The 27,720-nt window shown below is 35.8% G+C and overlaps 7 protein-coding genes across 7 annotated transcripts; 3 read left to right on the top strand and 4 right to left on the bottom strand.

Moving 5' to 3' along the window:
• Positions 1–167: 167 nt before the first annotated feature.
• On the bottom strand, positions 168–2,772 carry LOC17882249 (polynucleotide 5'-hydroxyl-kinase NOL9). The gene is made up of 9 exons (XM_023780955.1): positions 2,676–2,772; positions 2,182–2,354; positions 1,781–1,878; positions 1,630–1,669; positions 1,373–1,530; positions 1,074–1,257; positions 803–980; positions 614–713; positions 168–517 (listed from the first exon to the last, which is right to left on the bottom strand). Exons 2-9 carry the CDS (start codon positions 2,346–2,348, stop codon positions 336–338), a joined length of 1,107 nt encoding a protein of 368 aa, XP_023636723.1. The 5' UTR covers positions 2,349–2,354; positions 2,676–2,772; the 3' UTR covers positions 168–335.
• Positions 2,773–5,953: 3,181 nt separating this feature from the next.
• Positions 5,954–7,450, top strand: LOC17882517. The gene has a single exon (XM_006288967.2). The coding sequence runs from the start codon at positions 6,128–6,130 to the stop codon at positions 7,298–7,300; it is 1,173 nt and encodes a 390-aa protein (XP_006289029.1). The 5' UTR covers positions 5,954–6,127; the 3' UTR covers positions 7,301–7,450.
• A 1,493-nt stretch (positions 7,451–8,943) lies between these two features.
• LOC17884662 (auxin-responsive protein SAUR50) lies at positions 8,944–9,625 on the bottom strand. Its single transcript, XM_006286538.2, has one exon. It carries the CDS (start codon positions 9,587–9,589, stop codon positions 9,140–9,142), a length of 450 nt encoding a protein of 149 aa, XP_006286600.1. The 5' UTR covers positions 9,590–9,625; the 3' UTR covers positions 8,944–9,139.
• A 3,311-nt stretch (positions 9,626–12,936) lies between these two features.
• Positions 12,937–14,008, top strand: LOC17881487 (histone H3.3). The gene is made up of 3 exons (XM_006288711.2): positions 12,937–13,127; positions 13,371–13,538; positions 13,661–14,008. Exons 1-3 carry the CDS (start codon positions 13,056–13,058, stop codon positions 13,829–13,831), a joined length of 411 nt encoding a protein of 136 aa, XP_006288773.2. The 5' UTR covers positions 12,937–13,055; the 3' UTR covers positions 13,832–14,008.
• A 1,741-nt stretch (positions 14,009–15,749) lies between these two features.
• On the bottom strand, positions 15,750–16,974 carry LOC17882103 (zinc finger protein 3). The gene has a single exon (XM_006289688.2). The coding sequence runs from the start codon at positions 16,835–16,837 to the stop codon at positions 16,019–16,021; it is 819 nt and encodes a 272-aa protein (XP_006289750.1). The 5' UTR covers positions 16,838–16,974; the 3' UTR covers positions 15,750–16,018.
• A 3,846-nt stretch (positions 16,975–20,820) lies between these two features.
• Positions 20,821–22,332, bottom strand: LOC17881925 (probable CCR4-associated factor 1 homolog 10). The gene is made up of 2 exons (XM_006286474.2): positions 22,192–22,332; positions 20,821–22,072 (listed from the first exon to the last, which is right to left on the bottom strand). Exon 2 carries the CDS (start codon positions 21,958–21,960, stop codon positions 21,112–21,114), a length of 849 nt encoding a protein of 282 aa, XP_006286536.1. The 5' UTR covers positions 21,961–22,072; positions 22,192–22,332; the 3' UTR covers positions 20,821–21,111.
• Positions 22,333–25,301: 2,969 nt separating this feature from the next.
• Positions 25,302–27,545, top strand: LOC17883288 (nucleolin). Its single transcript, XM_006288073.2, has 6 exons — positions 25,302–25,608; positions 25,725–25,798; positions 25,889–25,940; positions 26,190–26,279; positions 26,397–26,437; positions 26,595–27,545. Exons 1-6 carry the CDS (start codon positions 25,555–25,557, stop codon positions 27,301–27,303), a joined length of 1,020 nt encoding a protein of 339 aa, XP_006288135.1. The 5' UTR covers positions 25,302–25,554; the 3' UTR covers positions 27,304–27,545.
• The last annotated feature ends 175 nt before the right edge of the window (positions 27,546–27,720 follow it).

The raw sequence follows: 27,720 nt of genomic DNA, 5'->3' as shown, positions 1-27,720 counted from the left end.
GATTAGGATTTTTCCTTTTTTTTTGTGTACTTGTATATTTCGGTCTCAATGCAGTATAATCAATCTATTGGTTACATTTCTTTACCCCCATAGAAAAAAAAAACAAATGCTATCTTGAAGAATCTGATCAGTCCAAGTTGTTTCTGTGAGAAGGGTCACGTGACTCATGTCCAAATACAATGTCTGATAATTTACTTTTTGGGTTTTACCTTAGGTAAGACATCGTAATGAGGTTACAAATATATATTTTTAAAAACCGAAACTTAGGTAAGATGAAGTGATACAGAGTAAACAGAAAAAAGAAACTGAGCAAAAATGTCTTACAAGAAGAAAATTTAGGTGGAAGATAAGACATTGGCAGATAAATATGGCGACCTGTAATCCTTCACCTCTAAGAGGCAAGTAGGTATCTGAATATAGCCTTGCAATAGAAGATCCACTTTCTCAACTACATTTTCTGGAACTGGAGTGATCACATATAAGATTCCTCTCTCTGTGTCAATTCCCCTCACGATTCCTATACAAACATCCAAAACACCAATTTCAATTAATGACCATTATCCCACATTCGACCGGCTTTTCACTGATTGCAATGGATAAATCAGCAACTTACCAAGACCTACACATGATGGCAAATCTTCAAACACGTCGTTGCTAATGGCCAAACCAACAATGGAAGCATTCAAACTATAATACACTTCGGAACTTGGGATCTAGAGAGAACAAAACAGAAGAGAAACCCATTACTGGCATCAATCATATAGATTAGAATGATATGACCCTTTATATTGTTTTCTTTTACCTGACAATGGAGATGGTTGATTGTTAAACTCGATATTGGAACTTCATAAGGAGTATGGGAAGCGAGTTCATGGGTTAGTTCTTTGATCGTGTTTACTTCTTTTCCTTTAATACATTGCTTGAAGTAGGCGATTATACGCATGTCCCTCAATAAGTGAGCATCCTTATGTATTAAAAGGCTGCACAAACAGGATACAAAAAATATGTAACTACACAGACAATAAAGCAGATCGATGAGATTGTTCCGATTACTAGCATTGTACAGGACTTACGATTGATTATATCTGTCTTGGTAAGCAGATTGAATCTCTATCAAATGAGCTGTCTCATCCTCATTACCGTCTAACCAGAACAACCCAGCTGGTAGGTTCTTGTTAAAAGCAGAGATGTTGATTTTCACAACATGGGAAGGAGACACATATCTCAGTATGTCCACCAATAAATAATAGCCAATTCCTAAAGATTGTGAATCCATTATATTAGTGAAAGAATATAATCTGTAGTTTCTTTTGTTCAACATTATTTTATACCTTTTGTTTTGAAAGGATAAAGACTAAAGAGAGTGAGTTACCTTTAACCCATCCTGGTGTGTTAATGACAAGCGGCAGTTGAGTTTTGTTCTCGCTAGACTTGCAGAAGTGTAGCTGGTAGTAATCGAACAAGGTATATACATATGTTAAATATGCCTTTGGGTCCCTCTTTGAAGAAACATCACCATAGAAGAAGCATCTGCAACATCAAATAGTAAAAGAGAAACGAGAATAAGGCTTCAATTTATCAAAGACTCGGTGCTACAGATTCCAAGAAAATTTGCTAGAATCAAACTACCTCTCAGGTGTCTTTACGCATGGAACTGTCCAATCCGATTCTAGAAAGTAAATAAACCAAAAACATAAGTGACAGAAACAGCATTACGAAAACAAGTTTTCGGAATGCAAACAACAACAATCATCAAAGCAATAAGTATGTGGTTGGTTACCTAGAATTGATTTATCAACAACTGTGAGAGAAAGAAAACCAGGTGCAGTAAATTCAGGTTGGCCAACATCGGTGTCCAAATAAGCGACCCTTTTGTATCTGTAAACCACAAAGGTTAATTTTTAGCAAAACCTAACGCAAACAAAGCAACCATTACAAGCCAATATAGAAAAAATACTGGATCCATTCAAACTAGCAGAGAAAAAAACTGAATCTGGTGAAAATTCTCGTTCGATTGGCGTATTGTAAGGAGGTAAACGAGACATTCTTCACTGAGAAAACAACATTCACAAATAAAGTACATTTTTCCACAATGCTGATTTCATTTTAGCCGAATGATACACAGATTTTCAAATACTCACTAAAAGAGAGGGACTGGAGATAAGCATTTTAATAAATGACCTTTGGAGAAGAACTTCAACAAGATTGCGTGAAAATGTGCTTTTGCCACTGTTTTTAGGACCACAGACCAAAGCTACAACTGGTTGCAACGAACTGCAGGAAACAGAGGTAGCTGCATCCGACCATTGCTCTGGTATGAAAGGCAACTTCTTTTCTGCTTCCGACATCTTTCTCTAATAGAAATCATTGTACTCAAGAGTGAAAACAAGGTTTAAGCTATGGTGTCTAGCAAAAAAAAAAAAAAAAATCATCCTTTCCTACTTAAAACACACGGCTATACACTCATCTAAATTAGATTCCAATACCGAAAAACAACACAACGAGCTCGATTTTATAAATCTATAAAATTTTACGATGATGCCGAGATTAATCTAGGTGAAGTCTCTATTGAGCTAAGACATCTTAGCAGGGAATTTAAGCTCAACATAAACACACTTATTAAAATATCAAAGGAGAGTAGAGAAAATGGAAACCGTCGGAGAATAAATAAGTACCGGCGATTTGGAGTTGTCGAGCAGAGGAGAAGGCAGGTATCGAGCCGTCGGAGGAGAAGAGGGAGGGAACGATAAAAATATTTAGGGATTAAGTGCTTTCCACACCGAACCGGAAGTTAAACCAAAATTAATAGAATTGGTTCCAAATAAAAACCGGTATAGTCAAACGTAGTCCAAGGTCTGATAAACCGGTGCTATCCGATTTCTTTTTCTTTTTTTTTTGGTTTCTCTCTCTTTTTTGGTTATGGTCCAACAACACTCGTAATTGAAATCATATAATTTTATTACAAGTTTAGAAAACTTCAAACAAACTTTAATAATTTTTATACGAAAATCTTTGTTATTGTAATTTAAAATTTTTGAGTAAATAAAAAACCTTGTCCCATCGATTACACACACATGTTAAATATATCTCTCACTATCTTCTTAAACTCAAAACTGATTATATATATTACATAATGATTAACGGGATACAAAGTTTGTTTCTTTATCTAGTATCCGGAAAGAGTAGAAAAAAATTACAAGAGTAGCAGATAAACCTCAAAATTTGCATATTTACTGTTGGATAATTAATTTTGACAACGAACGAATATAAGAAATATAAATAAAATTGTATGGGATATGATATGGATGCGATTTGATTATGTCTGTCTTCGAAATAGACAACCCAAGAAACGGTGCGTATAACAACACAAGCGGACTGTATAAATAATTATTGAGGAATGTTCACCAAACCCAAATAATCAAAGTTTGAAGAAACATATAAAAAGAGAAGGGGATTTAGGAACGAAAAAAACTCGTGTCCAGTGTGATTTTACTTTTACTAGCTACAAGTCGTGGTTGCAGACGAAGGATCTGGTGGACCTTTGCATTATCTAATTATATATATCCTTATTGATTTATTTGTCGATGCAGTGGTTCACAATTTGTTTTTTTTTTTTCTCTTTTCGTGTGTATAAAGAATAATTAAGACGGACTATATAAGTGGCTCACATTTTGGGTACGTATGTATAGTATATCACTAAAATAATATGACTTTGGAGTTTGGAGACATGAACCTGCTATTTCCCACCAGCATACATATAAATCCGAGATCTCAATTACTTCGCGGCAGCTAATATTCCGCCGATGAGTTGTATTATATAGAAGACCACTCTGAAATACAAATAAGTTAAAAAAAAAAAAAGTGATTTAAAAGTTAGTGAAAACCCCTCCTCACATGGAATGGAACAATGTTGTATGTAAATCGCAAACAAGGTTCTCGGATCTGATTAACTATCAAAATATCCAAACACATACAAATTTTGTTTCCTGCCCTCTACAGCCTATCTTTTTTTTGGTCACCAGGATTTTTCATTGAACGGCCAAATTATTGTGTCAATCTGGTAGAGGATTACCAATCATACCCAATAGTTTAACCACAAAATAAAACTATTAGTAAAGAAACAAAACACATGTCGTTTAGTCAAAAGATATTAATGAACAAAGTAGGTGTTTGATTATAAAGAAGAAAAAAAAAGGTTTTTGATTGAAAAAAAGATGAAAGGGAGAATCTAAAGAAGGGACCGGGAGCGGGAGGAACACACACTAAAAGAAAATGAAGTTTGGAGGAGGAGACTCGAGAGAGAGAGAGAGAGATGGTTTAAGTTGAAAATCAAAAACGTGTTGTGTTGTCGTTTCAAACTGACCTGGTCTTAGTCTTCCCACACGAGAAAGAAACTTCAGTCAACCATTTTACTCGTCGTCCTTCTCTATCAACCAAAACACCAATTTTATTTCTTATAAAAAACGAGATAAGCAACAAATTTTAACGTAGAAAAAAGCTGCGACAAAATTACTATTCAATGGTTCGTGATTACATAGACAAATCCAAATGGTTCGTTTCAAGGATATGGAGGGTGGACAGAGAGTAATTTTGAAGCAAACATATGCACCATCAAACTATAATTAAGCGTAATTATTACATCTCAAGTTGTTTATTACTGTGTATGGTAATTGGTATCAAATATCTCACTTAGCTTTGTACAATACAACACATGTGGATATGATCCAATGATTATGAGATGAGACAGCAAATTAAAAGACTCTTTCTTGAGACTTATTATCACGTAAAGCTAAATTTACGTACTCTGAAGTTTATTCAATCTCGTAAATTTAATCTTGTACATGACTATATGAGTTATACCAAAGTGGTTGAATTTTTTTTAAAATTATCATATAAACTTGATAATACAGGTTCGAATACGTTAAAAATTTGGTGTATAACAACAAATTCTATTAATAAACCATGGTTTATAATGAAGGTGTTAAATATACACGTAGCTAATTATATTTATATAAACAAATGCAAAACAAGTTTAGCTGTCTAACGAGTTTCAGTTTCTTGAAGCTAAAGTTTCAAAACCCATCTTGTTTTATTCTGTGTAAGAAATTAAAATACAGATCTAACAAAAAGATATCAAATTAATAATATGGATATAATGCCTTTTATTTCAATGACTCAATGAGTACTTCATCCACCTCCTTTTAGCTGTCTGCCAACGTATCCGAATAACTCGAGATATCAATAAATTAATTAAGAACTAGTTAAAATATAAACCGAAAACGATGTTTACGCAGTGTAAATTATACTTGTATATCTATTCGACCGAACCAATTGTGTATATATGATATTTTTCAAAGGTATAATTATATTTTAAGAGCTGACTACTTTTGTAACACATACTACCATTATTTTGTCTAAGCTTAAGGGTTTAAGCATGCTTTGAAGTATTTATCTTCATGCATTTAGCGTTTAAGATAACATATAAAATGATGCATTATCTTAGTTGTAGAGTTATATAAATGGGTTATGTTAAAACTTGAGTGTGTATCATGTGAAATAATTGACCCAAACACCTACCACTTGATTATGTTCTCCAATGAAATCCTCAAGTGTGCAGGCTGCTATCATAACGTGTTCCTCAGACTCGGAACAGTTAATAATTTTTTTTACACACAACAACACAAAGACGCCTTTTTACTGTTTATCTTGTCATTCATATATATTCCACTAAAATTATTTCTGACTTCACCAAAAAAAAAGAAGGTATAAGCTGTATGTAATAGTCCATAGACATATATATAAGAAAGTCAAGTTGACAAAGTCAGTTCATGCCCAAGTTTACAAGTTGCTAGCTCATACATATAGTTCCATATATTCGTATAATTCTTCAAATCTTCTTCTTATGTCGCAATCAATCCTCATCCGCATTCTTCTTTTACGTATGATTCGAGCCAAACATTTATTATTATAACCTTTCCCATTTTATGCAATTTTTAACAGCTCATTATATAAATTTCCCTTTTTAAACCCAAAAAAATTATTAAAAAAAACACAACTCCCGTAAATCTCTCTCTCTTTAATTCTTTCTTTCTTTCTTCTTTCCAAAATCAGAAACACACACACAAAAATGTCTCCGTCTTGGCTCCGCCCTACCGCCGATAATCACAATCATCCGCCGCCACCGCCTTCGTCTCAGTCACCGTCTTCTTTATCTTCCGGCGATCCGAATCTAACGACTTGCCTCTACCAAACAGATCATGGCGTCTTTTATTTGACATGGTCTCGAACTTTCTTAGGAGGCCACTCTGTGAATCTCTTCCTCCACTCACAAGACTACTACAACCACTCCTCGCCACTCTCTTTCTCCTCCGCCGATCTCTCCCTCTCCTCCGCCGTCTCTTTCCACCTCAACTTGAACACATTAGCTTTCTGGAAAAAACGTGGATCCAGATTCGTTTCTCCCAAAATCCAAGTCTTCTGGGACTTGACCAAGGCCAAATTCGACTCCGGATCCGAGCCTAGATCCGGATTCTACATCGCCGTTGTCGTCGACGGAGAGATGGGGCTGTTAGTCGGAGACTCTGTCAAAGAAGCTTACGCTCGTGCTAAGTCGGCGAAACCTTCGACGAATCCACAAGCTCTTCTCTTGAGGAAAGAGCATGTGTTCGGAGCTAGGGTATTCACGACGAAGGCGAGGTTCGGAGGGAAGAACAGAGAGATATCTATTGATTGCCGTGTCGACGAAGACGCTAAGCTCTGTTTCAGCGTGGATTCGAAACAGGTCTTGCAGATCAAGAGGCTTAGATGGAAATTTAGAGGGAATGAGAAAGTAGAAATCGATGGAGTCCATGTGCAGATCTCTTGGGATGTTTACAATTGGTTGTTTCAGAGTAAAAACTCCGGCGACGGAGGAGGAGGACACGCCGTGTTTATGTTTAGATTCGAGAGTGATCCAGAAGCAGAGGAGGTTTGCGAAACGAAGAGGAAAGAAGAAGAAGAGGAAGAAGAGAGAAATAGAAACGGCATCGTTCTGTGGAAAAAGCCGAAGCAGTGTGGGACTAGTTTGGGGATTAAAGGGATTGTAGAGTGGAGGAAGATGAGGAAGAGGTTTGTGAAGAGTAAGAGGAGCTCGTCGTCGTCTTCGATTTCGATTTCTTCGGCTTCGTCGGCTTGTAGCTCGTCGGTAATGGAGTGGGCTAGTAGTGCTGACGAGGCGGAGTACGGCGGTGGAGGTTGTTCTGGTACTGGTTCCGGCAATGGTCTTGGATTCTCATTACTGGTTTACGCTTGGATTAAGTGACAAGTTACTGTTACGGTCAAAACATTTTTTCTTTATTGTTCTTGTTTGTTTTTTTTACATTATTTTTCCACTCTGAAATCACGGACGAGAAGATAAAACAAAGATATTGGAGTAAATTTTTTTATAAAATTCAATTTTTCGTATACATTATTTCTGAGTTTCAACATTGGATCCTCTGTAGTTTATAATAAGAAGAAGTTGGAGTATAAAATGTAAAAAAGGTAGATATTGGAAGGCGGTGTCTTGTTGTATTAGTTGAGAAGATTAGTTGTCATATGTTGACTCTCCCGGTGGCTTAGGATAACAATAGTCCAATTAAGCTTTGGGTTATTAGAACATTTCTTTATCTTTATATTTTTTTTTCTCTGGTGGTCCATATTCAATACTTTACAACGGTTCCACTTGATACTTTTTTTTTTGTAAACGTTGGAGAGCAGCCAAGGAAGGAAATGGCGATTTCTGACTGCTACTCTGTAAGACTGTAAATTAATGGCAAGAAAGGTGGTGGGTGATGCAAATTTTAATAAAGAACGGGTGTAACTGGAATAGAATTAGAAGTTAAGGGGGGAAGATAGTGAAAATATGTGCTTTTGCAATTGACGTGTGGCGAGCGTGAGGTGACGCAGAAGAAAGGGAAAGGAGAGAGAGAGAGGGCACTTTTTTTTTGGGGAAATATTTCATGTTCTCCGACAAAGTACCATTGTAACATGTGAATATGAGGTCCCATTGTGTCCCCCCCTCGGCTCTTCTTCTCTCTTTTTTTCCCACATCAGATTACGGATTTACGTTACTAAACCACTTTATTGCATCATCATTCGTTTGTAACTAGAAGAAACTACAAGTTGCAGAGAATGTTAAGCTACTCTTAAGTACATGTTTACAGATTTTTATCATGCGCTTTTTTTTTGGATACGCATACATTACGGACTAAATTTTCTCGAGGACTTTTACTTGCCACGATGTTTTTCTCGGAGTGGTTGACATTAGCTTTTGCCTTCTCTCATGGCCCAGCCCAGCCCGGTCCGTCTCGGCCGGCCACTCTATTTTCTTATCCGCCGCTTTGGACTTTAGACAAAACATCAAGTATGTGCAAGTTGCAACTGTTGGCTTAGGGCCGCCCCCAAGTACAGTGCAAGCCAACCCTTAAACAAAATTGACTCGGGATTATATTGATATTTAAGTTTCAAAAATCTAACTTTGGAACTACTAGATCGTAAATTGGGTCTGGTCGACCTGGTCGCACGACAGTCTTGCAAAAAATGGATTCCAAATTTTGTAGGTGCGTTTGGTGTAAGTTTTGACTACATGCGTTTTAATCTTATAACCATTTGAGATTATTTATCTTTTCTATATTTTGGTGTGGTTATATAGTTGTTTAAAGCTTAAGAAAAGACTAACCTCATTTTAACGAATGAAATTCTATTTATAGCATGGTAAATGTTACGTACTTAAAAAAAAAAAAATGTTACGTACAACTGTGGAAGTATAAAGGAACTATCCATAGTTGTAGAATAAGATTTGATTGTATATAAATGATGAAGAAACAAAAAAAATGTAAAAAGACCACATATTTTATAAATAAATTAAATTTGTTTTTGTAATGTGTGACACAACGACAACACTAATACATATCGTTATGGTCGATTTTTTAAAAAATAAATAAAATGAGAGGAAACAATAATAATTCAATGAAAATTGTTGAATCAGCACTAAAAGAAATCACTTGAACTCGGATTCGAACCGGGACGACTCAGGTGAAACAATCCCACCCCACCTTTCACGGCCATCTCCTGCGTATCCGTCATGAACCGGCTTTGAATTGAACTGCTATCTTTCGAGTCACCAGATGATAGCTTTATCGGAGACGCCGTGAAGCAACGGCCGAGACTCCATCATCAACAGATCCAGCTTGCTCCTTATACCTCCGTGACGGCTCTTCTTTAAATCGTCGGTACAAGTAAACCGACTTGACCGATTTATAAACCGAATCGATTCCTCGAAAACCGATTCTTCACATGGGATAACCAACGGTCCCTGGCTAGCAAAACCGAACTCCTCTTCAGCCTTAGCCAAGAGATTCGCGAGAATTGGGTGGTTCAGGTACGTCGCACGCACCACAAATCTCCTGCAGCTGCTCCCAACGTAGACCGCCACGTGTCCTGACGGCACATCTGACGGTACACATCTTCTCACAGACGACATTCTCGCCTTGCTCCGCCATTGCCGGAGCATCTGCCTCAGCTTCACTATGTGACGGATCTTGCTACATTTCCCGATTCCTCCAGCCATTCTTTCCGATTACTCAAGCTTTGACTTTGTAGTATCTTCTTGAGGGGAGAGTGTGAGAAAGCAGAGGAGATGTGAAAGCAGAGGAGGGGATTTGAGAGTGTTTTGGGAGGGACGAGGTTTATATAGTGAAGAGCGTAACATAATGCCCTTGAGAATTCGAGATAATTACGATACTGCCACATTGGTTCTTACTTTTTTGGCTTCTTGCGTCGGATGAAACAGGATTAGGGTGTGATTATGGATTAGATTAAATATTGGGGAGATTAGTTTTAATTATTTTGCTAGCAGAGATATGAGATACGATTCTTGAAGAGGAACATTAAAAGATCTTGTATGTTTTCTTCTTCTTGATACATTGGATATGTCTGATTTATGATGGATTCGACATGTGAATTTTAGTGGTTGATTGGTTCGTATAAAATCCAAGCTAGGTTTATTTTATATAATTAATATGCTAATGAATGAGAGACTATCATGGAAAAACATGATAAACTGGCAGTCATTAGAGACAAAAAAAAAAAACAAAATTGCTTAGTATCATCTTGTTTGTTTGATGAATGATCTAAGCCTTGACATTGAGAGAACAGCAAGTAACCTAGATGAGATCATATGTACAAAGCTGAAAACTAGTTTATTAGAAGCATAATATATAATCATCATACCATAGTTAATTTTTCGATTTAATTATATAAGGTAAGCTATAATTCTCAAAGCAAACTGAGGTGATTTATATTGACCAGCAAAACGTTATGTATTATGGGAGGCGACGGCAAATATAAAAATACCGTAAATGTTAACATGATGTAAGGCAGCCATATATTATCGAGCAAAGAGAATATGTTAGCAAAATGTGTTTGTTTGTATATAAACAATCCAATTTAAAATGTTATAAGATGTTGAAAAAAATGCTACAAATAAGTTCGTGCTCGTACAAGCAAAGGCGTGGCTACAACCGCCGCTCTAGGGTCAAAGCTTTCAAATCTTCGAACTTAAACTAATACTAATATATATAAATGTTTAGAGAAAAAAAAACTAATAAACTAATTTTCATGAACACTAAATTGTGTTTTTTTTTTCTAAGACTTTTTGTATAATTTCAGCGCACGGAAGTATGATGTTTTTATTTAATTAAAAAGAAAGAAAGAAATGAAACCCATCACATGCGTAGCTGGAAAAGGAAGGAAAAATAAATCCAATTGTTTATATTGAAGTCGTATAAACAAAACACAAAAATTTCTGTTGTAAAGATTATGTTAGCAGAGGCAAATCGATTTAATTCATTTTCTATAGAGATAAGCAATTTTATTTTCTTTAATTAAGAAACGAACAATAATGTAATGCGGCGTACCAAAGCATTAATTTTTGTAGTTTACGAATGTGTCCACGCCCCCATGTGCGCTAACGTCTCACGCTCTCAGCTCCATTGGTGGTAATAGCAACAAGAACCCAAAAATATTTCTCGTTTTATATTTGGGGGAAAATTGTAAACTTGTCTCTCAATATATCGTCAAATCATATTATCTTCATGGGTTATGTAAAAATTATCACCTTAAAATAAAGTGTGGGACTGATCACTGATGTACCCATTGGATGGTGATGGTCAATGATCAAGACCATCTTTCATACGTATCACATATACTGCATGTGGCGTGTGATTCGCTTATACCATTTTCAACTCTAGCAAGTTAATATATATGTCAAGGATTATATAACATATTCATTAATTTCAAATGTATGAAGTTGAGTCAATTCAATTGCATGTTATTGAAACTTGGATACATTCCCCATTGGTTACTTACTAACCCTTCCTTGTTGGGTTCTAAGGATCTTCTCGTTTAATCCCACATTAATACATCTGCAGCTGTTACAGTATTATTGTATTCGGTTGAATTCTTTTTTTTTTTAAGTATATAAAAAAAGAAGTACCACAGATCAAATCGATGGTATGATCATCGGCATTGGACTGCATGTTTCTTCCCTCGTGCACCATGTTTTTATGCTCAACTTGAGCTTATATGTATTTATTGAAAAACTGAGCTTTAATTGGGATCAATCACTAAATTTTGTGTGTTACAAAGTATACTCAACAATCTCATCGATCAATAGTTCTGGGTAATAATGTCATTTGAAAAAAACCAACATTAATTAATATTCAGACAGTATAACTAGAAAGACGATAAGAAAAGCCTATAACTTGCTCATCTCCTTACCAAAGCGAAATTAGAGAGAAAATTTTGGTTACATCTAATTACATTTCATAGATTGAGAAGACCACTTGGTATTATTTTAAAATAAGTAAATCAAATTAGGTGTAATTGGCCGTAAGCAGAAGGGTACTTGTTACTGGAACAATGTTTGGTATTAAAAACATAGCTTTCTACGTATACTTTTGAATAGTGAATTCGTTAACTATCCACTCAATTCTTTTTAAAAGAAACCTTTTAGCAAAAAATAATTATACGTGTCGAACACAAAAACATGTACTCTGTTAAAAGTTTGCATTTACACTTTATAAAAGCATATATATCAGCAAGATTAAACTAAAGTCTAAATGGTATCTTTATGTCTACTTCATAAGATAAAGAAAAGACATATTTTATTCTAAGGACTCTAGTCTACGGTGAATGAGAGTGAGCGAAACATACGAGTGTGGTGCGTGGATCATGCAATCTTTGGATTTAGTTAAGCAACTGTACATTTTTAGCATCTCTAACTCCTTTTAAGGGTTCTTCATAAATTAGACAAAACGATAGAGTTTAGCTGCATTTCCTTTAACAAACATTAACGTTTGCCACTTACCGTAAGTATCACGGTAGGTCAAGGAAAAGAAGGTTGTTTCGATCGCTCGGATCGGATTTTGCTGAGTTGGGATTTGGTAAGACTGAAATCCGATCAGTTTCCGGTACTCGGTTAGGAGCGGTCGGACCAAATTTGGTTCAGATCGATCATAACACAATTGACGAAACTCTCGATGCCTTATCAGTTGGGCCTGAACACAACGCTACAATCATACGAAGAGATACGAATCGGCCCATCATCGCTAATTACCAAACAAGCTGATCATATCGTCGTCGTTAGTTACTCTTGCTTTTTTTTTTTTGTTTAAACGCCCCACCCCTCAGATACTCCTTTAACTTCAAACGACAAACGTAGAAAAGAAACACAAATGTCCACGTCATCGATCCTCATAAGTAATAACCAATCAGAAGCGAAGACGCGGATCGCCAGCGTCAGCTTGGACGGAATCTTAACCATCGAAAATGTGAAGATTGGAATCATTATGTATCTCCTAAGATTAACCGACTAAACATTCACTTATATATATATATATATATATATATTCATAATAACCTTTTACTATTCCCACACAACATATTCTCCGAATCAAAAAAAAAAACATAAACTCTCTCTCTCTTGTTTGCAAATCCTCTCAAGAAGTCGCGTCTTTGAAGAAGAAGAGAAAACAATGGCTCGTACGAAGCAAACCGCTAGGAAATCCACCGGAGGTAAAGCTCCCAGGAAACAGCTTGCCACCAAGGTTTGTTCTTCTTCTTCTTTCTTTCTTTCATTTCTTACGGTTAAAAAGTATATCTCTAGGGTTTTCAAATTGGGGGTTGAATCCTGAGTTTTCTGAAATCGGGCTGAATTTTGAGTTTATCCATCTTTTATTTTCTAACGAAATCATTCTGATTTGGGATTGAATCTTGAGGTCATGGTCTTGTATGCTAGCGAAATTGGTTGAAAAGGGGATCTAGGGTTTACTAATGTTGTGTGAATACAGGCGGCGAGGAAATCAGCTCCCACCACGGGAGGAGTCAAGAAGCCTCACCGTTACCGTCCTGGAACCGTCGCTCTTCGTGAGATTCGTAAGTACCAGAAGAGCACTGAATTGTTGATCCGCAAGCTTCCCTTCCAGCGTCTTGTTCGTGAGATTGCCCAGGACTTCAAGGTAAATTGACGATGACTCACTCTTTGATTTCTCTTGTCCTTAGCGGCGGCTGATCAATTAGTTGGTTTCCTCTGGAATTAGGGTTTTTACTAATTAGGTTAAATTTGTGAATTTGTTTGCAGACGGATCTGAGGTTTCAGAGTCACGCAGTGTTAGCTCTCCAGGAGGCGGCTGAGGCATATCTTGTTGGTTTGTTCGAAGACACCAATCTCTGCGCTATTCACGCCAAGAGGGTTACAATCATGCCCAAGGATATCCAGTTGGCTAGAAGGATTCGTGGAGAACGTGCTTAAGCTTCTTCTTCTTGTTCTATCCTATTCGATTTTAGAGATTACGATATGAATGATTTAGATGTTTGGATTCTTATTTCCTTTTGCTTCTTTTAATTTCTTTACTAAAAGTTCATTGTGTTAAAATCGTTGAACAGCTCCTTTAAGCATAACAATGATAAAAAATCTTTTTCTTTCCTATCCTGATTCTTGTTGATTTGGTTTGTTAAATTCATTCATTTAGTTACTGTTTTGGTTTCGGTTCGTAACTCGGTTTAGATGTGCCAACGTCCATCTTCACGAAATTTATCATTGATAGATCGGATTGGATAACATATAATGATAATTTGAACAAAAAAAAACATACTATAATGATGATAAATATATGAAACATTTCCTTTAAGTTAATGTTTTAGGGAAAAAGAATGTTGCACGATGAATTTTGGTGAAAGATCAAATTCTATCCTATAAAAATAAATGGAAAAGATCAAATTTATCAAAATAGATAGTTTCGTATATGAGTGTTGTTGTTACTTGTTACTTGTTACGTTGATAATGAAAATAAATGGATTTCCACAACAGACAACACTGAGCCTTTTGTTTCGATTTTTCACTCTACACAATAACATTAGCTCGCTCGTAAAAGTATGGGCTAAACTGATTTTAAAATTACTATTATGGGCCACTCATTGGGCCTTTAAAACTTTATGTGAGTACCTTTTCATTCACACACACACACACCATCATCCCCTCGAAAGCTCAGAGTCCGAGTCTTCACTTCGTCTCCGGACTCCGGTAATATCTCAGTCTTTCACGTTTTGCTGATGTGGGAGTTTTAATAACCATGCCTGTTCGCTGGTGAAGAGTCCAATATATTAATCAATTTCTTGTACGGATGATATGTTCTGTCTCTCTCTGCTGCTAAATCTTACGCTCATTGCATTGTAGGAGAAGGCATGCGGCACATTACATCATAACATGTTCATTTTCAGCTATACTGATTCAATTAATCGCTGACTGTGATGGAGTAGCATTCTCATAATGATTAATACATTGTGTGCCTCTCAGCTTATATCTGCTATGTGTTTCTTCAGGAAAGTGTGACTCAGATTTGAAGAGTATTGTTGGGGTTCAGATTTGTGGTATACAAGAAGATGAAAATGGACCCCAAGAGTTAATCAATGAGGTTTGGTTCCATTAGATTTCTTTTCAACATGTGTTATTGTCTGCTTTGGTGTTTCTTCTTTGTTTTATTCATTAAGGTGTTTTGATTCCTTTTTTGTTTCGTGTGGCCAAATTGTATCTGAAACCAAACATGATGATCTGTTCTGTGCTTTAAATGTTTACTGGGAAGAAAGTGTACATCTTTCTATTTGGTTCTAGGTGTAGAGAATTCTGAGTCAGTCCATTAGAATTATATCAAGTCCTTTTGAATTATGTGTTCTAGTCTCTCATTGTCTTGACTCTTGTCCCACCGTTTGTGTATCATACGCACATGGTATTTTGTACATTCTATTTATGTTTGTGTAGATAGTGCATGAAGATTCATCTTATTGGCCAAAGACTGGTCACTCTTTGTCTAGTGTTCACAAGTTTTGGGGTCTCACAAAGATTTCCATTGGATTCTTGATTATTTCATGATTTGTTATTAGCTGCATTATTAGGATCATCTCATGTATTGATTATGTTTGTTCTTCTGGACTCTTTGCTTCTTGTCATCATCGCAATTAACAAGTTCATATTTTATACTATTTGTTTTGTTTTCTTTCTGTGTCTTGCTCACCACTTTTCAATAAAAGAATGTTTTTCCTACTTTTAGGTATCCCAACTGTGACTTTATAATATATCTTTCTCCGGTTTCCATGACAACAAATCTTCTCATGGATCTCAATATAATCTTTTTCTTCTATACACTAAAAAGTTTCTCTTCGTTTCTAGGAACTTCACCAACTTCTTTATGGTGGTTGGGTGTCTACTAGAATCCATTGATGGCTAGTTGAAAACTCGTACTATGTACAAATGTGGAAAGATGTACATTATAGAACTATGGTAGACAAAAAAAATATACTCACAAGATTACTAACCCTTGGATAATACTGGTGAAGGTATCATCAATGACAACAAAAAACCAGCACAATGGAAACTTGAGCAGAGGCTTGGCTCGAGGAAAACAATTTCAGAGCAAAACTCAAAAAATTAAAGAAAAGAATTTCAGAGCTTAAGGGACAGGTCAAGGTTCTTCTGCTGTTCTTCTTCAGCAGGGTTCAACGATTCCCCGCCTCTCCGCCATAGGTCGGGAGTTGGAAACTCTACTGGGATCCTTTCTACATCGAACCTACCGATGTTTTCACATGTGGAAGTCAACGGTGGAGCAATCATCATCTGATGATGGTTATAATGATTCTCTGTTGAAGATAGTTTACCTATGGCTGGTTGCTGAACGAGTGGTATCCTTGACCAGTTGATCTGACCATACTCACCACCAAAAACGTTATAGGAACTTGGTTTGTGACTCATTGAGTGCGCCTGAATACCCAAGGATCTGTTGCTGTACTGTCCATGGAAGGGGAACGGAGCAAAACCATATGGATGACCAAAAGCTGCGGCAGATGCCATCCGTTGCCCTCGCTTTGCCAAAGTTCTTTCTCTTTTGTGGGCGTTTTGGTGACCACCAAGCGCCTGTGAGCTGTAGAATGTTCTTTGACAGTAGTTGCATGAGAAGAGCTTCTGTTCAGTGGAACTTGACCCGTTAAAACTCGGAGTGACTACACTTGCCTCTAACCAGTCGAGGAGATTGAGTTCTTGATTGAGATCGGGTTGACTACAATCATATCCTGCTAGCATAAGGTCAAGCCTTATACCTTCATCTCCTGCTTTTTGATCATAATTGTCTTCTGCTTGATCCGCTTCTGCATCTATGTTGTAATTTTCTAGGCTCAGCTTGGGAGAATTTGGAAATGGAAGAGTGGTGGATGCAGAAACGATGCATGAAGAATCAGATGGTCTTGGCTTTCCGCTGGAAGAATCCATAAGGGGCAAAGAGGGAATATAATTTTCCAGGTGATGATGGTTTTTGTTCCCTTCAATTGTCTCTTTCGCTCTCACCTTCTGTCTCAGAGTAATAGCTTTATATCTGGAATTGCATATGAAAAAAGCATGAAAGTCTAGTTTTCTTTTTCTCAGAAGTGGGAGCAGAAGTTGATGCTATATAAGGAAAGAATAGACTCGCTACAAATGCTTTTGGGTTTGGTAATAAGTGGAGAAAAGTAGTAAGAAGATGAGAGAGATATGGGTAGGTCTAGTTTGCTGACACACCACACACAACAAAACACTTGAAGCTGAATGGAACTCCACCAATTAATACCTGTGTTTATCCCTTTGTAGGAGCAACTTTCACTTCACATCAACCTTTTATTTTTGGCTCTGCTTTCTCCTTCAATAAACCAATCTTTATTTTCTATCTTGCATTAATAACTTCTTATCTTTGGTTCTCTCAGTCTTGGGCATTTTATGTGCTAAAAAGTTCTTCAACAACGAGTATACATGTCATATGTTGATGCCAATGAGATGTATAATCACCCTGATTCAAAAAGCCTTTCAAATAAGATTTTTCGTCCTGGTGAGTTCATGAACTTTTTTTTCAGAACTACTATGCTTGATATTTGCTAAATCCGGCTCTGATTGATGGATGCTTTGTTTTCCTGTGGATAGATCCTTAGAGGCCCTAACTCGTCTTCCTATGGCATGGCGTATCGCGTATGCAACCGCGGATATGTGTGTAACGAAACCATTTCTTCAAATCTGTCAATAAGGATGTACAGTAGTATTCACTAGTTCTTTTCTAATGGAGACTTTTTACACTCTTTTGTATGAGGAGAAAAGGATTTGGGGGAAACAAGACAAAGGAAAGCTTGGCAGTTTGAAAAGATCTTCTAAAAACTGGGACCGGTTTTATTTGTTTGATGAAGCGACAACTTGTTGTAATATTCACGGAGTAGATGAAGATGACAACAAGTGACAATGAAATGAAAAGGATGCTCAATGACAAGAGAGAGAAGGAGAGAGTGGACCTAGTGAAACTATTCAGGTATGTTTGATGTTTCTGTGTACTTTTGAAACTTCGAGAGGAAAGTGGCCATGTCTGTTTCCTTTTAGCTTTCTACTGTTTAACTCTCTTTTGTCCTCTTTTCAATTCTTGCTTTTAAAGCTTGCTTCATATTCACTCTGCTTCCTCTTTTTATTCATTGGAATCCTCAAATAGTTTGGGAAGCACCCACCCGGATTTCATGGTGAAAGGTTTTCGAATACACACACTACTAAACTCCCTTATTTGGACACATTCTCTACTAAACAGTGATTGCCACTTTTTATATGATCCTTCATGGGAATTTTGTTATACACATAATATAGAGTCTCTAGAAGAAGACATTGGCAACATGCAACACTTTTTTTTTGGTGTGTGTTGAAACCAGGATTACACCTAAAGTTTGTTTTCTGCTAATCATAGCGAATTATATCTGAATTCGTGTCATCATTATACCATTGTCTGATCCTTTTCACTATAGTTTGTTTTTCCACTTAAATATTATTAATATATATGAATTAAAGGGACATGAATGATTATTAGTATCATCCTTAGTTCACAAATAAACACTTGGGTTTATAGAGAGCCACCTCAGCTGTTATAATCCACTTGAGAGTTTGTGTTGAAGTCTTTAATTAAGTAGTCTGTTTACTTATGAGTCCATAATATTTAGATGCGAATGCGACAAGAGCAAGTTGTATAGTTTAAGTTCGATGCTTGTTCGTGTTTGGCTTTTTTGGAAAAAGAATTCGAAAGTCCCAATAGAAAAAAATTTGTTCTGGTTTGGGTGGGAAAACAAAGTGATACGACAAAGCGTCTCATCTATGCTCTGGGGATACGAATCTTTATATTAAAACATACTTTATATATTTCTCTAAACTTTAGCATAGATTAATACGTAGTGGAAACCGAAAACAATTTTTTTTTAAATAATATATAAGTAAAATCCAAAGATGTAATTGTTAGGACAACTAGTTTAAGTATGTTGAGTATTTTGTCGAATGCGACCTATAAAATGAATATAATTCGTGGGTCCAATGTTACAAACGATCTACAATAAAAGAAATTTTGGGAAGCTGATTCGGTGTGAATCAAATGGTTCGTTAACTATTAAAAATTAAGAAAAATTGATTTGACTATATTATTAAGAGTATGATGGTATCTCCAATGAGGGAACTATATATCAGAGCACTCCATGAAGTACAAGAACAAATCTTGATCACGACATGTTTTAAGTTATGAGAAAAGCCTACAAAACTTTGGAACTAAATTTACATTGTGCCTTTCAATAATGTCAAGTGTTTTTGATGATTATTAGTAGTTCTTAAGTAATTAGGATAATTTAAAATACTAATCTTAATGCATACTTATGTATCACATGAATTATTAGTGTTCTTTCCTAGCTGTAAAATAGCATCGAAAACAAGAAACATGATGAGAAAGAAAGAGTGGTGCAGGAGAAACACCCCCACATGGATGATTACAAATACAACACTGTTTGTGTTGTGTTATTATCAGTAATCACATATCAACTGAATCTTTTTTAATTAGATTTGTTCTGTCTCGTCCACAATTAGGCAGAAAAGTATATATATTCTAAAATACATCTTAACCTTACTCTTTGTTTTTTTTTTGTTTTGAAGAATAAAATACAAATATCCCTAATCATACTTAGTTACTTACATTTTTTCCGCAATCAAGTAGACTTGGTGTTTGACAGCTTCTTATGGATTCACAAGCATATCATATAAAGTTCATTACTAATCGTCTAATCGTTATGATTAGTGTTGGCACTGATACTTTTGCTGGTTTCAAGTAAATTGATAAACATTTGCAATAATGCATGCAAGTCTTGTAGTAGCTTTGTTTAGTTTCACCAATTATTAATTTTCAAACATTAATGTTTCTATCTATTCTCCAATGAGAGAACAAGTAAAAAACGACATATGGGCAATTAGCAACCACAATATACAGTAGGTATTTTTCAAACATGTAAGAAAGTAATTCCATATTTGGTCATAATAGTACAAAGTTCCAACTTGGTACGAAAAAACATTCCCTCAACCCCCAATGGGTAGTGATCAAAAGCCCACAGGCCCAAAATAGAATCCAAACCGGACAGACAAACGTTGACACGTGAGTACTGTTTCAGACAGGCCGTTACAGATAGGACCGAGCAAACAAGTACTGTTTCTTCTGTAAGAAGTCGATTTGATTCTCTGCCACACCTAGGTAATAGTGACCAACCCATGTGCCGTCTTGCTATTCTTTTTTTTTTCTCTCTCTCTTTTTTATATTTTCTTTCTTTTCTGCTGTCGTCGTATTGCCATAGTTTTCGATCATCAAACAGTTTCGTCTACAAGTACTACAAGTTTCGTCCCATTGTAAAAAGTGCGAAGAAGATAAAATATCATATAACGTTTTGTGAGAAATACTTATTTTTATACCACACAAATCCACATCTGACTTATAATATCTCTTAACAGGCTGGCTTTTGTTTCTTTCTTTCTCCAATTGAATGAACGAGTTATATACTTCTCAATCAGTCAATTTATTACATCTTCTGTACCATTTGCGACTCATATGACTTTAGAGTAGGAATAAGAATACTGGCCAACAAAACATCGATTGCATTTTACTCTATCGTAATAAATTGTCTCTTGATGTGATCGGCAACTGGAACATACATGTATGTGATTCACTTCAAGATTAAGTATGACCACATACTACTTATTAGCTAAGTAGCAAGTATATGCATCAATCGAACACCACAGTTTCCAGCTATTTTTGAGACTATAATTATATCAAGTCCTCAAACTGATATGGTTACAGAGAATTACATAGTGCCTGCAAAGCTGGAACAAGCAAAAAACTCCCTACAAGAAGACACTGTTAAGTTACATTTTGTCAGTAGTAAGAACATGAAACATTAATAATAATTGGAGATTATTTATTAAATAAACGGGTAGCTGAATTGACATACATCCAGAAACTCAAGCTAAAAACAAAACCCCTCATTTTTGATCAAAGGGTTTTTTTCTTCTTCGGTCTGAAAACAACAGCAACAAAGACACAACAGTCATCACTTACTACACCAATTTGCCAATTTACACAAAGACAATTCTAATTGGTCTTCTCACACTCACAAAGACTAAAGAAAAATCTAATTGCACTTCCCTGGATTTTTTTTAATATAAAAGTATCTTTCGTTTTCCCCTTCTTAATTAGCAACAGTAGTAGTAGTAGTAGTAGTAGTAGTACCGTCTTCCACACCTAGACCATACAAGACTCCAGTGTATTTCTCAGTTGATCCCGGGAAATAACGTTCCTTGAGCTTCCTAAACGAGCCTAAGGTGAGCAAGCTATCAGAGCCAGCTTGATGACATATCCCAACTCTCTCCACTCCCATAAGCTCAGCGAGTCTGTTCAATCCGCCAAACAGCCCGTTGCAGAACGTCATCAAGTACTTGATATCGTAAACAGTGGGGAAATACACAAACAGAAGCTTGAAGAAATCAGCCTGCTTGAGAGGCAACTCCTTGCAAGTCAGCAGCTTAACCAAATACCCGAAATCGTAACCTCCATGGAACGTAACCCACGAGATAGAATCGTTCAAAACAATCCCAGAGGACATCATAAGCTCACCGAACCTAACCACATCAATGCCTTTCTCAATGTTCTTCTTGAAATCAATCCCACACTGACGCAACAGCTCGATGGACTCGCTGGCGTAGATATCCTCACCGATGTTAAACTCACGGAAATTGAACTGCCAGATACAGAACTTATCCGTGCCACAAGTGGGGAGGTTCCCATTCTCATCAGAAAAGGTTAAGCCAACTTGAATCAATTTAAGCAAATCGACATTTTCCTTGAGAGTCCTGTAGTTAAGATCGTTATTGTACTTAAAAGTAGCAACAGGCTTCAAAACCACACCTGGGAACTCAGTATCCATAGCGATATAGCTGAATTTGTCAACAATCTCACGGATCAGCGCGAATTCCTCAACTAAATTGTAATCCCAAACCTCCCGAATCATAATCGAATCTTCTTTCAGAGTCTCCGCCATTTCTACAGATGCAACAAACCCAGATCTGAAAACACAGCATACGCCCGAACTCGGAAGACACGCGAGACCTGTACGGAGAGATTCGCTAGATCTGCAAGCGACACCTTCCGATCTGAAAAGACAACAACACCGGGAAGATGTAAGGAAATCGATTGAATTCAAAAAGAGACCAAACCCTAGCTGTAAAGGAAATCGGAAATGGAACGAGGACACAGGAAAGTAAGAAATTACCAGAGGTATCGCAATACAGATGTAAGAAAAGGAACAGATCTAGCAGATACGAAGAGAGATCTGTGCGTATGCGAGAGAGAAATAATCGGGTCAACCAAAGAGAGAGAGAGAGAGAGAGAGGAGGTTTTCAAGTGGTAAGGCCTTTGGAGACGATGATGCAAACTGATAAATAGAGAGAGACAAAGCAAGGAAGCGATGGAGACAAGTGTGCGAGAGCCTTTTACAATACGCTGCCGTTTCTCATATTTGACGATTTTAAAAAAGGTAATACGACGTCGTTTTTCCGTGCGCCTTCTTATTACATCAATCATTACGATTTGGCCAGTTACCCCCAATTATTTTATCTTTATTATCCGTGTTTGTAATAATTAATAATAATAGTGGTGTATATTATTGTATATTTTATTGTCCGTTTTGTGATATGATGACCAAAGTTTTATTTATGTGCATCACGGGAAATCCGTTATTTGTAACTTCCATGATTTTTTTTTTTTTTTTTGCTTTCTAAACCTACCTCTATTATTAGTTTTGTGCTTCTTGGGGTCTGATTTTTTATTTTTCCACATTATTAATCAATACTTTTTACAATTTTTAACTATTTTGATATCGTTTATTATTGTTTGTTATACTAAATTTTTTATTTTTCCACATTATTAATCAATACTTTTTATAATTTTTAACTATTTTGATATCGTTTATTATTGTTTGTTATACTAAATTTTTTCCCTGTTTTGTGTTATCGTCATTTTTAATAGATTTCTAAAGAAATACTGCTAGCTGAGTATTATTTTGGTGATTAGTTGCAATGAAAACAGTACATTTTTACAACTAGTATATGAAGATAGACTAAGAAGTGTTATAATTGTGATATTGTTTTAATATGAAAAACCTGTAAGAAAATATGTATAAATTACACTGTATATATATTGATGGCACATTCTCTAAAATACCACCATTTTTGTTTTTACGATAAAAATACCACAAGACTAAAATTAAATTTTAAATTTTCAAATTTTAAAGTCTAAATTCTAAACATTAAACCCTACCATTTAAATATTATACCCTAAATTGCAAATAATCAACCCAAACTAAAAATTTAAAATTTCATACCATTAAACAATAATTTGATTTTAGTGGTATTTTTGCAAAGAAAACCAAAATGATGGTATTTTGAGGAATTCCTCTATATTGAATGTTGTACATGTCGGAATTCATATTTCTTACAAAAAATATTGTTTTGATCTTATCTTCATGATAAATAACTCTAACCTTATTTTTCCTATGACATACGGTCGATGGTTTTATGAACCTTGATACATTCTTTCTTATATTTTTCCCTAATTAATTTTATAAACAAGTGTGGTAATACCATCGTTCCATATACTATATGGATTGTCCTGTTAAGAAATGCAAGAATAAAATGTTTTGATTTTTTTCCCCCCATATAAGCTCTTCCCCATAAATACTATCGTTCCATATACTATATGGATTGTCCTGTATAGTATTTTATTGTAAAAAATATTTTTTAGTATATTTGGTATAGTCAAACAAAGTAATTGTAAAATACTTTTGACTTTAGATATTCTACCTTTCAAGTGCTCATTATATTGATAGCTAGAGATATAGATGCATCACCTGTATACATAATGACTTGAAAACATCTTCGTTCATGTATAGAATCATTTTAGATACATAAAAAAAAAAATATTCCTAATATTCAAAAACGTAATCTATATTTTTTTTTAAATATACATTGTATGAAAAGATTCTCCAACTCACAGGAAGACCAACAATTAGAGCAAAAAAAAAAAATTAATATCAGGAATAATGGAATATTGATTCTAATTATTATGAAGGAGTCAAAGCATCATCGTGCCTCCCACTTAAACCTAAAGCATTATCCGTGGCTTTGTAATATACAGCAATATACGTATATGAATATATAAATAATGGTAAATGGTGTACTTGTTTTCGAAACAATATAAAAGTGATGTTAACTCACAAAATACTAGATGATGGTTCCATCATACGACCATTTTCTTAAGAAAGTTCTGTTGGAATCCAACACATAGCTATCAAAGATTCTGCTTGATTATTATTAATTATATATATTAAAAGATTATGCTTAATTGTTGCCCTACAAAAATGGTTGTCTAACACGTAATTGCTTGCTCGTCTAAATACTGCAGATTGTAGAATTTTTATATTATAACCAAAAAAACTAAAATGTTATTGACAACAGAAAATATAATGTTAATATACAAAGCGAAATGTCACAATGTCTCGTTTATTATTACTTGAACACATGTGTATTTTCCTCCACAGTTGCAAATGTCAAAGGAGTGGACATATATGGGACATCATCAAGCTTGAGGATATTTTGAATTATCTTGACATGTATAAACCTGTTTTTTAATCTAATAATGTTTGTATAGATATTTTTTCAGATGTATATATCCGGTTTTTGAATTTTAATAGTTTACTCAAACTAGAAAAAAGTATTTAACGTTGCATGGATTTTCCGTATTAGAAAAATGTGAAGCGCCAAAAAAGTATTTAAATTTAAATGGTTTTTTGAACTATCTTAGTAATTGTTTAATTCGATCTATACATGTTTGAACAACTTCGACAAAAAAATATTGTGGTTTTCGATCTAGACATCTCGTAACTTGACCATATCGTCTATCATTTTCTCCTCATTCTTCTGGTTTTGGGTCAAATCTTATGGTCTAAATGTTAACTTGAGCATCGAAAAGCAGCATACTAGCAAGGATATATACAAATATCTTTTTTTTTTGTTTTTTTGTTTTTTTGGACAATAACTCTTTTAAATTTGACTTTGCTTTTTTTTGGTAAGTTTAAATTTGACTTTGCTAAAGACCAAGAAGGGAACAATAACATTGGCAAAATCCCATCCGTTGATAAGTGAAAAAATAACAACTGGCTTAGACTTTTTAAAGATAGGAAAAAAATAAAAGCACAGATAGACACAAACACAACGTTGACCAAAAAAAAAACAAAAAAGGACAGAAACACAAGTGGATGTGAACAGTGAAGAGACCAATAAGTAGTAAGAAAGAAATCAAAAACATGTGGTCGTGAGTCTCACGTGAGTGGGTAATTCCTAAAATGTAAAGTCACGTTTCGTCTTTGAGTCGTTGGTTGGGTTGTCAGCCTCATCCATCTCTCACCCTCTCAGGTCCATGGGAAAAAAAAACAAGATGAGAAATCACACCTCTTCGTCCCCTATTTAACATCCCTATTTCACTGCTCCTTTCTCCATCACTGTCTCCTCACAAATCTCTCTCTTCAGTTACTTACAGCAAACCCCAAACTCCCTCCCTTCTTCTTCTCCCTACCACTATGGTTGGTTCCTCTGCCAAGACGAGACCTTCTCTGAGCCGCTTTGCGAAGAAGGTTTTTTCTTCAACAACCGCTTCTCTTTCTTTGCGTTTTTTTCGTATAGAATTTACTGAATAAACTAGTTTGTTTTTCTATTCGAATTTGCTCTAAAGTATCAAACTTTTGAATAGGTTACTCCTGCTAAGGAGTACGACGAAGGGTTGGTCGGCTCGAGAATCAGAATCTGGTGGCCAATCGACAGGACGTGAGTGTTCAATTCTGTGGACTAGATTAGGGTTCTTATGCTTTTCTAGTACTTGTGTTTTGAATCTGACAGATCTCTTTGGATTGGCAGCTTCTATGAAGGAGTGGTGGATGCTTATGTCACTTCTAAGAAGAAACATCGGGTAATTCTAGTATAATCTTGATTTGATTGATTCTTTCCTTGTTGCCATGATGGGTCTGCTTGAATCTAGATTCTGGATTGCTTCTTCATTTAATGAATGAATTAGGCTTCTCCCCTCGGATTCTTTGATTACATATCTGAATTGAATGATTTTAGTGGAGGTGTTACTTTCTTACGGGAATTCAATTGTTTTAAGAGAATGTGTCATTTAATGATTCAATCTCCATTGTTATCATTCAATTGCAATTAGGTTTTGTACGTTGATGGGGATGTGGAATACTTGGATATGAAGAAGGAGAGATGGCAGTTGATTGAAGAAAGTGAAACCGAAACTGATGAGGTATAGTCTAGAGACTGTTTTTTTTTTTTATCATTCATTGTCGGTGGTTCGCTGTTGTGTATCTCGGTTTTGTAATGGCTCAACATTCTTCTTCTTTTTTTGCAAATCTTCCTACAGGATGAATCTGCTGATGAGAGTTCCGTGGCTACAACGGAACCGTAAGTCTGCCCTCTATCTGGCTGGTCGTTTAACTTTGAGTTTTTCCTTATGCTTAACTAGGTTTGATATAGCTAGGGACCACTGATTGTTTAGATCTCTAACAGTATATATGTCTTGCTTTGCTGAAGATGTGATGACCCTAATTGGTTTTTACAGAAAGCTCAAGTCTCCGAAGCGTGTAGCTGAGAGAAATGGCAAAATGAGTGAGATTGGTGGGAAGATTGTAGCAGCGGCCTCTCGCATGAGTGGGAGATTCCAAAGCAAGGAGAATGGGCATGAAAAAGAGACACCTAAGGCTTTGAGATCCAGCAAGGGGGCTCCTGTAGCAAAGAACCCAAAACTGAAAAGGCCCTCATCTTCATCAAGGGCTGCCTATGCCAAAGTGAAAAAACCGAGGACTACCTCGAAGAAGATTGAGAGCAGCTCCTCTGATGATGAGGAAGATCGTGAAGATGATGATGAGGAAGGTCGTGATGATGATGAGGCGAAGCCCATGCCCTTAAAATCCAGCAAGAAGGTTTCTGAAGCTGTCTCTGAGGATGATGATGATGCTGAAAATGAGACATCTGATGATGATGATGATGCTGAAAATGAGACATCTGATGATGAGAATGGTCAGGAAAAAGTGATACCAAAGACCTTGAGGTCTGGCAAGAAGGTTGCTGAAACAAACAACCGAAAGGAGAAAAGGCTGTCAGCTGCATCAAACTCTGACACTGGGAAAGGGAAAAAGCTGAAGACTTCTTCCAAAAAGACCAAGAGTAACAGTTCTGCTGATGAAGCTGTTGGCGATGCTGATGATGATACAACTGATGAGGAGAAAGAGGCAGGAGAAGAAGCAGAAAAGGAAGAAGAATCTTCTTAGCCGTAGGCAAAAAGAAGTAACAAAGACTAGGGTGTCTCTCTAAGTGCAGCTACCGTAGTAGACAGTTACAGCTTTAGGAAACCATTATTGCTTTTTAATTTCTACAGTGAATTCTTGTTTTCGGAAATTTAGGGTTGGAGGCTATATATGTTGCTTGCAAAATGTGTAGCCAAACTCATTGGGGTGGGAAAGCTAATCATTTTAAACTATGAATATGAATGAAAGTTTTCTATTTAATCTCACTCTCTGCTATGAGATATGTTTACCTTTATAACAAATCAGCTTTTTATAATTTCATAAGAAATGTGTTGTTCACAAACAAAAGATGGAAGCTATGCATCAACTGACTTTTATGATAGTACCCAAACACCAAATTCACTGTGAGTTCCAGAAGTTAGGATGGAAAGCAAATATCTA

The sequence above is a fragment of the Capsella rubella genome, unplaced genomic scaffold (assembly GCF_000375325.1).
Source record: "Capsella rubella cultivar Monte Gargano unplaced genomic scaffold, Caprub1_0 scaffold_6, whole genome shotgun sequence".
NCBI classification, from domain to species: domain Eukaryota; kingdom Viridiplantae; phylum Streptophyta; class Magnoliopsida; order Brassicales; family Brassicaceae; genus Capsella; species Capsella rubella.
Note: the sequence above shows the minus strand (reverse complement) of the source record. Positions and strands in the feature narration are given on the sequence as shown.